At 44.8% G+C, this 13,025-nt stretch overlaps 2 protein-coding genes across 6 annotated transcripts; both read right to left on the bottom strand.

Annotated features, from left to right (window-relative positions):
- Positions 1–214: 214 nt before the first annotated feature.
- Positions 215–2,236, bottom strand: LOC125521013 (serine/arginine repetitive matrix protein 1-like). Of its 5 annotated transcripts, none has more exons than XM_048686059.1 (4): positions 2,015–2,236; positions 1,318–1,391; positions 589–790; positions 215–492 (listed from the first exon to the last, which is right to left on the bottom strand). In XM_048686059.1, exons 1-4 carry the CDS (start codon positions 2,219–2,221, stop codon positions 394–396), a joined length of 582 nt encoding a protein of 193 aa, XP_048542016.1. In that variant the 5' UTR covers positions 2,222–2,236; the 3' UTR covers positions 215–393. The 5 variants fall into 5 exon arrangements, with proteins under 5 accessions (XP_048542016.1, XP_048542018.1, XP_048542020.1 ...); XM_048686061.1 differs by having other exon boundaries at positions 1,318–1,386; positions 2,019–2,236; XM_048686063.1 differs by having other exon boundaries at positions 1,318–1,395; positions 2,015–2,229.
- Positions 2,237–5,121: 2,885 nt separating this feature from the next.
- On the bottom strand, positions 5,122–5,831 carry LOC125518236 (transcriptional regulator SUPERMAN-like). Its single transcript, XM_048683149.1, has one exon. The coding sequence runs from the start codon at positions 5,776–5,778 to the stop codon at positions 5,338–5,340; it is 441 nt and encodes a 146-aa protein (XP_048539106.1). The 5' UTR covers positions 5,779–5,831; the 3' UTR covers positions 5,122–5,337.
- Positions 5,832–13,025: the final 7,194 nt, after the last annotated feature.

The raw sequence follows: 13,025 nt of genomic DNA, 5'->3' as shown, positions 1-13,025 counted from the left end.
GCCGCATCGTGGACGTTACATATGTGGGCACTAATGATGCGACCGTCAAAGAGATTGTTGCCCAAGCAGCTGAGTTTTGAGCATTGCCAGGCCATCCACGAGAGAAGAAATAGCAACCATGAAGCTGATAGCTTAGCGAAATTTGCTTTATCTTTGAATGTTGGCCGCTAAATATTTCGCTAAGCTATCAGCATCCCTGTACATATTTATCTGATAGAGAAAGCCAGTGCTCCAGTCTCAGGTTATATTCATGTTAATATTATTCAACATTTCTCACAGAAAAATATATAGTGACCATACAGCAACAGTAGGGAAAACAAAACACTAGCTAGATTCCTGATACAAGAACTAGGTCACCAGAAAGCAAGAACCGGCCACCACCAATGCAACCTCCTACTGGGACACACTGGTCTTAAGAGGCAAAGCGCTTTCGACTTCAGCTTCCTTCGCTGCAGCGGACCGCTCCGCAACAGCCTTCGACATCCCGAACATCTGAGCGACACAAAGCAAGTGGCTTAATCATCAACACACCAAAGTTAAACAAGCCAGAGCCACAAAAGTTTCGAGTTTCAGTGTCAGCGCAAATACCTTCTGGATGGTCTTCTTGAAGCAGGTCTTGTGCTCGTCCATGGAGGCATGGATGAACTCGTCAATGTGCTCTTTCACATCTTCGAGGAAGGTAGCATCATCATCAGCTTTCTTCTTCCGGCACGACGACATGGTAGGGTTTTTAGGAGGAACAGGTGACTGAGAACCTTCAGACTGTGTATTGCTGGAATCCATGTCGATACTGAAACAAACCAATGGAGAAAAGGTTGATGTACATATTCCGAAGAGGAGATCAAGGTAATATGGATCTCGAAGTCAACTTCTGCATCACTGCAGCTACTCTACATATTTAATAAGGGAAAGAAGAACCGTATGCCGTTTGTCATACTTGACTACCGCAAACTTAAAACCAAAAAATGAGCATTATCTACTTCATCAAACTGGGATTTAAGAGAGTGCAATATAGAAATTGCACGGCGGCAGTAATCAACTTGAGGTGGGACTAACTCAGAAGGAACAGAGACAAATCTGTGATGCACAACTGACATATGAAACGAAAGGGGAATACAGTGACCATAAGTTCAACATAATTCGTTAGGTAAGTACTTCTACTAAATAAGTAGCTAAAATGCACCGGTACGGGTATGTGTAGCAGTATCGGGCCGGATACGTAACTTCGCCATTTTGGAAAAGCGCCAATACAGGGATACATTTTAGTTTTTTTTTATTCACAAAAAAAATGTATAGAAGCTAGGAACAGCAGATTACCTTCTTGTGTTTGCTCTACTGTGGATGCCAAAGCAGCTCCAAGCCTCTCCAATTGACAATGTTGATGCCCTGTTCTGACTCCAAGTTCCAAAGAGATAGAATTATACTTTTAATAAGTGTAAAATGAATATTGAGCAGCAACTCAAATCATTAGTTAGCTGTATATCTATCATGGCATAACACAAAAGGTGGAACCTTAAGAACAGTCAGCTAACAGTACCACTATATTCCCAATCATAAACAAGAGTTGGGACATCTATGATGCCAACAATACCAGTATAGTAGTACTAATGCGTTAACCAATTTCGTCCAGTATAACCAAGACAAAGCTCCTACTCTCTCAAATTGCATTTACTCCTAAGCTTTGATTCAGATAAAACAACTTAATCTTTTCCTTTTCATATATCGTCAGGCATTGCGTGTTTCACTTCAACATGTAAAACATTTGATCATCTGAAATAAATTCAAACTACAATTTGCATATACATTTGCCCTTATAAGCATTATGACAAACACCTATCAAGCAAAATCCTTTCACATGTAAACTTGAACATGCGCTGGAAAAATCATGCAGCAAGTACACATCAAGAAATAATCATCACTATATTCTCAGGATATCAAATCTACAGTAAAAATCAGGGGGAAAAAGGGGAACAAACGGAGGATGCGAGAGGAAGGAGGGAGGAGTGGTGGCTACCTGCCTATGGGTTGGTCGCCGGCGTAGCTCCGGGCGGCGGCGTTGCTGCTCGACGAAGGGAGGCGCTGCTTGGCTCCTGTGCCGGCGGCGGCGCAGCGGAGGCTTCGGCCGGCTGTTGTTTTCGTTTCTTTCTCTCTTTTCTTTTTCGACCGGAGTTTTCGTTTCTTTCTTGGAGGAAAGGGCAAGCGTTTGCGGTTGCACTTGCATAGTCCCTCCCTGGCCTTTTTTTTTTGTGTGGAGATTTTTTCTTTTCGAGATGAGCACGGGCCGTGCAGGACCGAAAAGACACCGCGGCGCACACGGGAAAGGCCTTCTAAGTCCATACAGGTGAAATGTTTAGTGTTTTGGGCAATGGAATGAAATTGCGGCCAGCCCACCACAGCGCTGCCAAAATGGACCTGTTAAAATAATATTCAATTTTATACTGATAAATAAGAGAAAAAGATCATGTATTTTGAAGAATATCCATGTATTTTAAAATAGTACTCCCTCTGTTCCAAATTACTCGTCGCAGAAATGGATGTATCTAGAACTAAAATACATCTAGATACATTCATACCTGCGACAAGTAATTCGGAACGGAGGGAGTACTCACGTATTGAAAAGGTGTCCATACATTTAAAAAATGTTTACTTATTGTAAAAAATGTTCATGCAACTAAAACAATGTTTGGAATTTTAGGGAAATGTTTATGAGATTTTATAAAGTGTTTTATCCCTTTTTAAGAAATCATGTAATTTTAGAAAGTGTTCACACATTTTTGATAAAACATATTTGTGTATGTTTCGACAATGTTTATATTTTGTTTTAATAATATAACAGAAGTAAATAGAAAAATAATCGAAAAAATGTAACACAAAAAAGTAATTATAAAAGGAAAATGAAAACATAAAATAGAACCGGAAAAAAGAAAAAAATAATATTTAAAATAAACAAAAAAATGTAAGAGTAAAGAAGAAACCAAAAGAATCAAGAAAAGTATTACGGGCAACACGAAAATGGTCCTCAACCCATGGAAGGTGCTCTGTAGGCAACACGAGATCAAGCACATTTTTTTCTACTTTTGTTCTTAAGTCATAGGGATCCCATGTTATTAAGAGGGGTCAAAGGGATGCGAATGATCTGCTCATTTCATGATCTTCAAATTTTATGCCTATTCCAAAATTTCATAAAATATCCTAAGTCAAAGAAGTAAAAAAGGGGAATAAATAGTTAGCCCGACTATCTGATATGTATCTGGTCGAACTATCCAGGCATTGGCAACTGGCTGGCTTGGGGTGGTTCGTGAGATGGATAGTTGCCAAACTGTTTTCGCCTTTGTCCGGGCTTGCTCGGCCTAAGCCAGACATGTGTTAGATTGTCCAGGCCTTGTCTCGGCTTGCTCGTTTTCGGGGTGTTCCCGAGTAAGACAAGCCCTGGACAATTTGCGACTTGTCCAAGCACTCTTGGTCTGACATGACTGATGGGTTAGACTGTCCGGGCCCATTATAGTCGGACAGTCCGCCTTCTGGATTTATGCTGATGATTATTGTTGGCTCGACTACTGTTCTCCATAAAAATCATCAGCTGCACTATTTGGCCACTTTTGGCATGGACTATCCAGCTACGGAATTTATGTAGAAAAACAAAGACTAGTTACAGATACACTATAAATATCCACCTATCTCTTTGTGGGTGGGTTGACCACATTGAATAAACTTGAGAAACAACTCTCCTAACTTTCCCCAAACCGAATATTTGATTCTTGAGGGAATGTTGAGAGATTCGAGTGTGGATTCCACTCAAGAATAGATCTACTCCTCCTAGTTACTTTAACAAACTGGATTTATGATTTGATTAAGTTTCAAGCTCTTCCCTTTGATCTTGTTACTATTAGATGTTTGAGACTCACAGGCATTAGATGTTCTCGGTTAAAAATCATGTTGTAATTTGCTCGAAGTTTATAAAAGGTTTGGAGACTGCAGCAAGGTCTACCACGAGTGGATGCGAATCGCCTTAGAAGTTGAGCCTCTATGAGAATCCACCTCCAATTTACTATTTAGGGCTTAGGGTTTACTATTTATGGCTTATCACTTAGGGTTTAAGGTTTAAGTTTTACTATTGAAAAATCGGTGATTTTATCCTTAATCGTATCAAGTTTTAAACTTTTAATAGATGAAACTTGGTGAAAAATTTAAAACTTGTCAAAACATATTCAAGAATGGTATTATTTGGAAGCCCTCGTTGCACGAAACACAAATACACAAATGAAACAAAAATTGGACTTTCAGTTCAAAAGATACAATAGATTCAAATTTGAAAGCTAAAATAAAAATCAATGAAGCTGGATGGGTGGAGCATGCCATCTCTACCAAAAATTACATGCAGGGGTCAAACCAAAATAATCAATGGACTAATCCATGCACGGACCTCCCGTGCATGGGAGAAAATCCACTCTCTTAACAATCACTCTTAGCAGAGCATGGAACTCCTCTAGTTCAAATCTGACATGTCCAACAAAAAATTCATCTAAGAATTTAATAAGGTGTTCAACCTTTGCACCACACACTATAGTTTTCTGTCTAACTTATTTTCTTCAACTTTTTTTTGATTTTTTTTTTCAACACAGCTACGTGGTGTGCGCACAAAGCAAACTGTGCTTTCGTCATTTTCTTCAACATTTGTCAGACAGATTTCCTCCCTCGCCATTTCAAACTATGATATACAAAATGAATCTCAGTTTAGTCATTGGAAATTTTATACTCCCCCCGTTCCTAAATATAAGTCTTTTTAAAGATTGCAATATGGACTACGTACGAAGGAAAATGAGTGAATCTATACTCTAAATTACTTCTATGTATATCTGTATGTAGTTCATAAGACTTACATTTAGGAACGGAGGGAGTAGTATTTATGTATTGTAGTGTTGGGGCTTGATTTTACCAAGTTTATGTTATAATATAGTTTCCCGATCCCGTTTTGGGCAATATGTCTGCGTTGGGTAACCAAAGGTCCAAACCAAAACAAAAATAAAATTTATTTTTCTAGTATTAACACCACGTGAGAGAGACAATGCTGAGAAAACAACAGTAAAATGATATCAAAGATCATGGGTCACCCTAGGCAGTACCATTCTAAACAGTAAACACGACCATAGATACCTAGCTAGCTTAAAACATCAAAGCCGAACTAATAATACATTGAAGAGACGATGAAGCAAACACCAATTCAGCCATTCTCATAGCTTGAACTAAGCTGGCTACTGCTAGAACTAACTAGAGAACCAACCTAGTGATGTACAGTAATTAGCTAGACTAGAGAATGTTATGCATATGCTCGATCGATCAAGAGCAGCCGAGCCTAAGCTCAAGATCCAGACCATCATCATCCTCCTTGGCGCAGGACTGCACACCAGCCTCCAACCCCAGCTCCAGGCTCAACCCTAACGCCCCTGTGCTCGCCGCAGCCACCGACGAGAGTTCATTGCACAGGGATGGCTGCGACGGTGGAGGAGGAGGATAGTTGAGGTTGGGGATAGCTGCCGCCGCTGCTGCCCGTCTAGGGTTAGGGCTTCCAGCAGCAGCAGCAAGCTGAGGAGGGGGAGGGGGTGGGGAGCCGTGGCGGAGCCTGGCCCTGTCCCTGCGGTGGACATTCATGTGGCCACCGAGGGCCTGCGCGGACCGGAACTCCCTCTTGCAGAAGCTGCAGGTGTAGGAGCGCGGCGGCCACGCGAAGCTGCAGCTGTAGCGCCATGGCTGCTGCTCCCTCGTGCCCCCGCTCTCCATGGTGTCTATCGAGCCTTACAGAAGTAGCTAGCGCGCTTAGCGAAGGTAGAAGAGGGCTGGCTGGATGTATGGGTCATGGCAAGTGGAGTGAAGCGGCAGTGGGTATTTGTACTGGCGACACAGGACAGGTAAGCTTGATGGCCCGCCACTGGCTGTTCTTGCTGGTCACTTTCATGTCCCAGTCCATCACACAGTAGCCTCTCTCTCTCTCTCCCCTGGGCAGTGCTATCATGGCCATGGACTTGGGTAGCCACATACTCTCAGTCAAGCTCTCTCCCTCTCTCTGGCAGCACAGGCGATGGAGAGAGCGACAGAGTCCTGGCCGGGAGCAGGGGAGGCCACTGTAGATCATGCACGCACGCATGTACTAGTTGCGTTTCACTGTTTTGTGCTTGGCATGCGGGGCCAGGTGCGTGCGTGACCGGGCCATTCAACCGACCCAGAAATGGACACCTCGGTAATGCCATCTCCCCTTTGTCAAACGTGCCCAGCAAAATCTTTCCCTGGACAACAAACCGCAGTGCCACTTCAGTCCAGCATCTAGCAGCTTTGCACGCGGTCTCTCCAAGCATGCAGCTTGACCACGTGCAATCCAAGCTCACAGGCTAGCTCGAAATTTGACTGCATATATTTCTTGCTTTCATTGCCTCTCTTAATTTCTCTGCATGTGTGATCGAGCAGCCAAGCGCTACTGTGCTAGCATGCATGAATGAAACAGCCACTCGAGTGGAGAGGTACAAACCGACATGGAAATGGGCAAACCATGGGGCTGGCCCTGCCTCATTCTCCCATGCCATACTCATCAAACGACTCGCTTCCAAGCTCACGTCAAACAATGGCCGGTCTCGCTCTCCCTGCCGTATTCATGTGCATGCATGGGGATCGATATGCACGTGAGGGAGATCACTGTGCTGGCAGCAGGAGCATGTAAATGTGTAGTAGAGCATATCAGACCACTGCCACTGCGTTGCACGTAGTAAATTAACATGATGCAACGCAGCAACGGTCTCCAACTCTTCTAGTGTAGTATCAAAAAACGTTCTTATATTACGAGAGGGAGGGAGTAGTAAATTACCTTGAGGAATACGATCAAATTGTATGCTGATCTGAATCTCCAATAAACAACCATCAACTTGAGAGAGAGAGAGAGAGATATGCATGTCCATGGACGGTACAAGAGATAGATTCTAGCAGTAGGAAAGACCACCCATTTTAGGCAGTACTGAGTGACATATACTTGGAACTCGTGCAAATGCAATGCTGCAGATGTGGAGCCTTTCCCTTACTGTAGAACGACATGACACCCTGTGGCCAAAGCAAGAGCAACGTGCGCCGCGGCCTTTGGAGTGACAGCCATCCATCTACTTTCCTACTCCGTATCCGTTCAATGCATGCATCTTCAATCAGGCCAACTCCACCGCGCGACCCCAAACGGACGTCCGTTTTGTCCAGATTCTGTCCGTTTGGGTAGGGATTTGAGGTCGTATCTGGGCGTGTCCTGAGATGCGATGGCCGTGCGCCCAGCGCGCGGCCGCATTCATTTGCCTCATCCTGTCCGTCAGGGCCAAAAATACCCATATTCTCATCAAAACTAGTTTGCACGTCCAAATATTTGTCTGAAAATTAAAATAGTTTTACAACCCAATTGAAATTGGCCTTAATAAAAAAGTTTTACAACCAAATCGAAATTGTCTTGACTGAACATAAAATGAACCAATACGTCTATTGGTTGCCAATGTGATCCCACACGTGCTCAACCAAGTCATTTTGAAGATTCAAATGACTGTGCCAATCACGCATCTCACGGTGGAATTGCACAAATTGTTCAAATGTGGCCGGGTCTTGGTGCATGGGCTCAATATTTTCACCTTGATAATCAAATCCTTGGTCAAAGATACTCTCATCACGCTCGTCCTCGACGATCATGTTGTGCATGATCACACAAGCAGTCATCACCTCCCAAAGCTTCCTTTCATCCCATGACAGTGCAGGGTTTCGAACGATACCCCACCGGGATTGAAGCACACCAAAAGCACGTTCCACATCCTTTCTAGCACTCTCTTGCATTTGGGCAAATCTCTTTCTCTTCTCACCTTGGGGTTTTGAGATTGTCTTCACAAAAGTTGACCACTGAGGATATATACCATCAGCTAGATAGTATCCCTTGTTGTACTGGTGGCCGTTGATCTCAAAGTTGACAGGTGGGGAGTGGCTTTCTGCAAGCCTTGCGAAGACTGGAGAACGCTGCAGCACATTGATATCATTGTGAGAACATGCCATGCCGAAGAAAGAATGCCATATCCAAAGATCCTGCGAAGCCACCGCTTCTAATATGACATCGCACGCGTTGACATGCCCCTTGTACTGGCCCTGCCAAGCAAATGGACAGTTCTTCCACTCCTAATGCATACAATCTATGCTGCCAAGCATGCCTGGAAAGCCTCTAGCTGCGTTGGTCGCCAACAATCTCTCTGTATCAGCTGCAGTTGGCTGCCTCAAGTACTCTGGGCCAAACACCTCGATCACATCCTAGCAAAACTTGTACATTGACATCAGACATGTTGTCTCACTCATACGCACATACTCATCCACTAGATCGCATGGAATTCCATATGCAAGCATGCGGATGGCCACGGTGCATTTCTGGTAAGAGGAGAATCCAAGTTTGCCAAGGGCATCCGTCTTGCACTCGAAGTATGGGTCATGAGCAACCACTCCCTCTCGGATACGATTGAACACATGCCTTGCCATTCGAAAACGGCGACGGAATTTATCCAGCTTAAAGAGCGGGGTGTTGGAAAAGTAATCGGCATAGAGCAGGGCGTGGCCTCTCTCCCTGCTGCGGTTCAGGTTGGGAGCACGACCAGGGACTGATCCCCTGTACCGAGGAAGCTGCCGTTGGATATGGTCGTGAACGACCAGTGTAGCCACCACAAGATCGTCATCATCCGACGACGAATCGTCTGATGAACAAAGGAAGTGATGGAAGAAAAACTCGTCTCCACTGTCCATACATTTGTTGGCAAAATGTCGAACACCTTGCGGTCGTGGTGGCGAAGGGGCCGCGATGATCACCTCGACGCAGCAGGGATGGTTGCCGGCCGGCTACTGGCCGCTCTGGAGCTCTCGTCGGAATCTGCCGCGGCCGCCATGGTACGTCGTCGGTGGTCGTGTCCCCTCTGCCACCGGCAAAGACGGCGACGGTCAAACCTCCTCCAATCGACGACCAAAACTACGGCGAAAGTGCGGGCGTGGTGGCGGCCATGTCGAGACGTGGTCTGGTATGGACGGCCGGGGGCTGCGTGGTGAGGAGGCGGCTGGAGAATAGCGCCGGCGCCGGCGGCGGGGCGGGGCGGGGAGAGAGGGTGGAAGCGTTGGGAGCGGAGGGACTGCTAGTGTCCCCGACAGGCGGGCCATGGGAAGGGGGGGGGGGGGGGGGCAAGGGCATGCGTCGAGGCCGTCCGCGCGCGTCCGTTTCACCCCAAACCGAGCGCAAGTTTGGGCCGAGGATGGGTCGAAAACGGACGGAATTCGGACATTTGTCCGTTTGAGGCCGCGCGTTGGGCCGCGCTATTCGTTCGTTTTATCCCAAACGGACGCATCCGGACAAGATAGGGTCGCGCGGTGGAGTTGGCCTCAGCATATACAATAATGAAAGTTTTTCTCTAGCTCCAGTGAGCTTGTACAACATATACTCTCTTTTGTTTCCTCTTAGCCGATGATCGCCATGTATCAAAACTCTAATGATTTCTTTAATGAAATCGGAGAGAGATCCCTTCATTCAAATTTCTTTTACAGTAATATAAAAGTTCCGAAGAGGTAGTTACTATATGAAAAGTCGTTGAGTAAGGGGATTGTGTCACTGTGTGATAGGCCCAACCCCATGCAGTTACACCTCCTACCTGAATAAGGCTGGTAATTTTTCGCATGGACATGAATGACCGCGGGTACACGGTCCGAATGGGTAGGGTTTGGAAATTTTTGTGCACAAGGGCAGCACTCAAATCTGATCCGACTAGTCAGACTAGCCATAGTGGAGAGTAAGTTACACTAGTCATACACATGACCCTAGCTTATTTTACTATCTTCATAGTGGGTAGTAACATAAGTATGGTGTCATGCAAACCTTCATTTATTAGGTTATAAATTCATATTATATTAGGATATGTGATGTCACGGTAACTAGCTAAGTTACTCAAATTGCCTCTCTCCTCATTAACTCATTACCATATAGCTAGGCAAACTTGCTGAGTTGGACTCTGTATTACTGTTGAAGTTACTCCCATTATGAGTCTCATGGATTAGGCATGGGTTCCATACACGTGGGCAGTGGCGGAGCTACCAAAATAATATTGGACGGGCCGCAGAGTGTAAAGAGTGGTAACAAAGTAAAAAAAATCAATATTATTATGGGCTAGACTTCATATAAAACATTTTTTTGATCCAGCCAAGGGCGGGCCATGGCCCTTTCAGCCTTGCTGAAGCTCCGCCGGTGCACGATGGGTATGCCCGAATCCAACCCGATAGTCTGACTTTTGGAGGCAATATTCCCTAATCCCTACTCACTATCCTTTCCCCTATAATAAATCTGAACTAGAAAAAGAAAGAAAATCACCGCCGTAACTTACTCCATGTCTTCTCGAGTTGTGTTATGTCATTCCCTTAGCATTTTTTTATTGTGTTATGACATTTCGTGAGGAACTTAGATTGTGAATTCATGTGCTTAGTACTTGTGCTTATTTGGGTATTGTCCGGAGTGCTAATCTTAGTTGGCACGCATTTTTGCTATTTTCGAAGGTATTATGTATACCTATTGAGAGGATGTGAGGGATATGCATACCCAATCGATATCCATCATGTTTGGCCATGGGCGCGATTTTCCGCCCATGGGTTATTTCATGGGTGGGCAGGGAATGCCTTAATGGATTTGGGTTTGGAATTGATGGTATTTTTCAATCTGACCCGAACCCGAACCATTCGCATCCATGTACATGAACCATGTGTCCAACTTGCATAAGATTAGTGGTCTCTCACTATAGAAATTGCTCGTTTTGTTTCTTTTCAACAAAATGATATTTGAACTTACAACTTTGTAGGCCTGCAACTCAAGAGTAAATGAGTCGATAAGGCTTTCCTTGCAATTTTCTCAAACCACACACAACAACACATACTAGTAGTGTAAGTGCAACTAATCCCCCGGTGGTTTTGGTAATTCATAACAACATATAGCTCATTGAACTAATATCCATTCAAGATAAATATTTCAGGATGTTCAGTGATTGGCATGGCATGGACTAGAGATGTGGACCCCTCAAAATGCTAAGGACAAATATTGGCAAAATCTCAAGACTCTTCATTTCTATTTAAGTGATCCAAGATCACATTGAGTCCATAGGAAAGTCAATACTATTAAAAGGGGATGACGTGTTGCTTAATGGTTTACTTGCTCAAGTGCTTAGTGATATTGCTCCAAAACCCTCAACCACTTTCTCCATCCAAATATGTCCAAACCCTAATTCCAAACTCGGCCCCATCGATTCTTTCAACCCGAAGCCACCGAGTTCATTTGACATAACCACTACCAGAAACCCTAACGATTCGGTACACCGATACGGATCTCGATCCCACCGAGATGGCCTTGCCAGCGCTCTATTATCTATTGCATTCGCTTTGGTCCCACCGAGTTTATGCAATCGGTCCCGCCGAGTTGGCTTGACAGATGCTCTGTTGCTTATTGCTTCAATTCGGTCCCACAGAGTTGATGCAATCGGCGCTACCGAGATGATGTTTGCCCTAAGCCCTAGCACATCGGTCCCACCAAGTTGTTCCAGTCGGTCCCACTGAGATTCCTAACGTTCATATTTTTGAACAGATCGGTGCCACCGAGTTTCCTAATCGGTGCCACCGAGTTTCCTAATCGGTGCCACGAGATGAGTTAAAAGTGTGTAACAGTTGGATTTTGTGTGGAGGCTATATATATACCCCTCCACCCCCGTCTCCATTGGAGAGAGAGCCATCAGAATGTGCCTACACTTCCACCATTCATTTTTTGAGATAGAGCCACCTACTCATGTGTTGAGATCAAGAGATTCCATTCCAACCTTTTGAACCTTGATATCTAGCCTTCCCCAAGTTGCTTTCCACTCAAATCCCTCTTCCATCATAGCCAAATATGTGTGAGAGAGTTGAGTGTTGGGGACACTATCATTTGAAGCACAAGAGCAAGGAGTTCATCATCTACACACCATCTATTATCTTTTGTAGAGTGGTGTCTCCTAGATTGGTTAGGTGTCTCTTGGGAGCCTCCGTCGTGATGTGGAGTTGAACCAAGAAAGTTTGTAAGGGCAAGGAGATCGCCTACTTCGTGAAGATCTACCCGAGTGAGGCAAGTCCTTCATGGGCGATGGCCATGGTGGGATAGACAAGGTTTCTTCTTCGTGGACCCTTCGTGGGTGGATCCCTCTGTGGACTCGCACAACCGTTACCCTTCGTGGGTTGAGGTCTCCATCAACGTGGACGTACGATAGCACCACTTATCGGAACCACGCCAAAAATCTTCGTGTCTCCATTGAGTTTGCATACTCCAAACCCTTCCCTTTACCTTCATATGCAATGTTTTACTTTCCGCTGCTATACTCTTAGAATTGCGTGTGTAGGTTGATTGCTTGACTTGTGCTAATTGCTAAAATCTACCCACAACTAAAATAGGGAAAATGTTAGATTTTTATTTGGTCAAATAGTCTAATCACCCCCCTGTAGACATACTTTCGATCCTACAAGTAGCCATACCCTTGGCCTTGGTAGCCGTCTAACCTCCATTGTGACTAGTGAATTGAGTCCATAAGGCTACCGTTGCAAGGTCTTGCTCTGAAGGACTAAAGCAGTAAAGGGCCCTTCTTGCTGGCTTAAAATTATCCATCAAGGGGGCATATTCCGCCCTAAACAATCAAACTTGGATCCAAAGCTAGATCACATATGGGAATTCAGGTTTCCTGCCAAGGTATGCATCTTTGGCTGGCTCCTACACACCAACTTCCTCGACACAATGCAAAACCTGCATAAGAAAACGATCCATCAACATGCCGCTTCTCCCAGATGACTTCATCCAATCGAATACATGCAACACCTTCTCTTCACATGCCTCGAATCTCGAAAATCTGGAGAGTGGCTGTGATATGGCCATGTTCCTCCCACTGATCATGATGTATATGATGTCGTGTGTCCTTTAGTTCTTGAGGACATGTGAG

Source organism: Triticum urartu, chromosome 7, assembly GCF_003073215.2.
Source record: "Triticum urartu cultivar G1812 chromosome 7, Tu2.1, whole genome shotgun sequence".
Lineage (NCBI taxonomy): Eukaryota > Viridiplantae > Streptophyta > Magnoliopsida > Poales > Poaceae > Triticum > Triticum urartu.
Note: the sequence above shows the minus strand (reverse complement) of the source record. Positions and strands in the feature narration are given on the sequence as shown.

What these genes read in the sequence shown, in the direction of transcription:
- LOC125521013 (XM_048686059.1), bottom strand. Translation starts at nt 2,221, where the DNA reads ATGCAAGTGCAACCGCAAACGCTTGCCCTTTCCTCCAAGAAAGAAACG. An exon ending in GGCGACCAACCCATAGGCAG is followed by an intron (nt 1,392 to 2,014) that starts GTAGCCACCACT and finishes ACTTGGAGTCAG; the next exon opens with AACAGGGCATCAACATTGTC. An exon ending in TCAAGAAGACCATCCAGAAG is followed by an intron (nt 493 to 588) that starts GTATTTGCGCTG and finishes TGTGTCGCTCAG; the next exon opens with ATGTTCGGGATGTCGAAGGC.
- LOC125518236 (XM_048683149.1), bottom strand. Translation starts at nt 5,778, where the DNA reads ATGGAGAGCGGGGGCACGAGGGAGCAGCAGCCATGGCGCTACAGCTGC.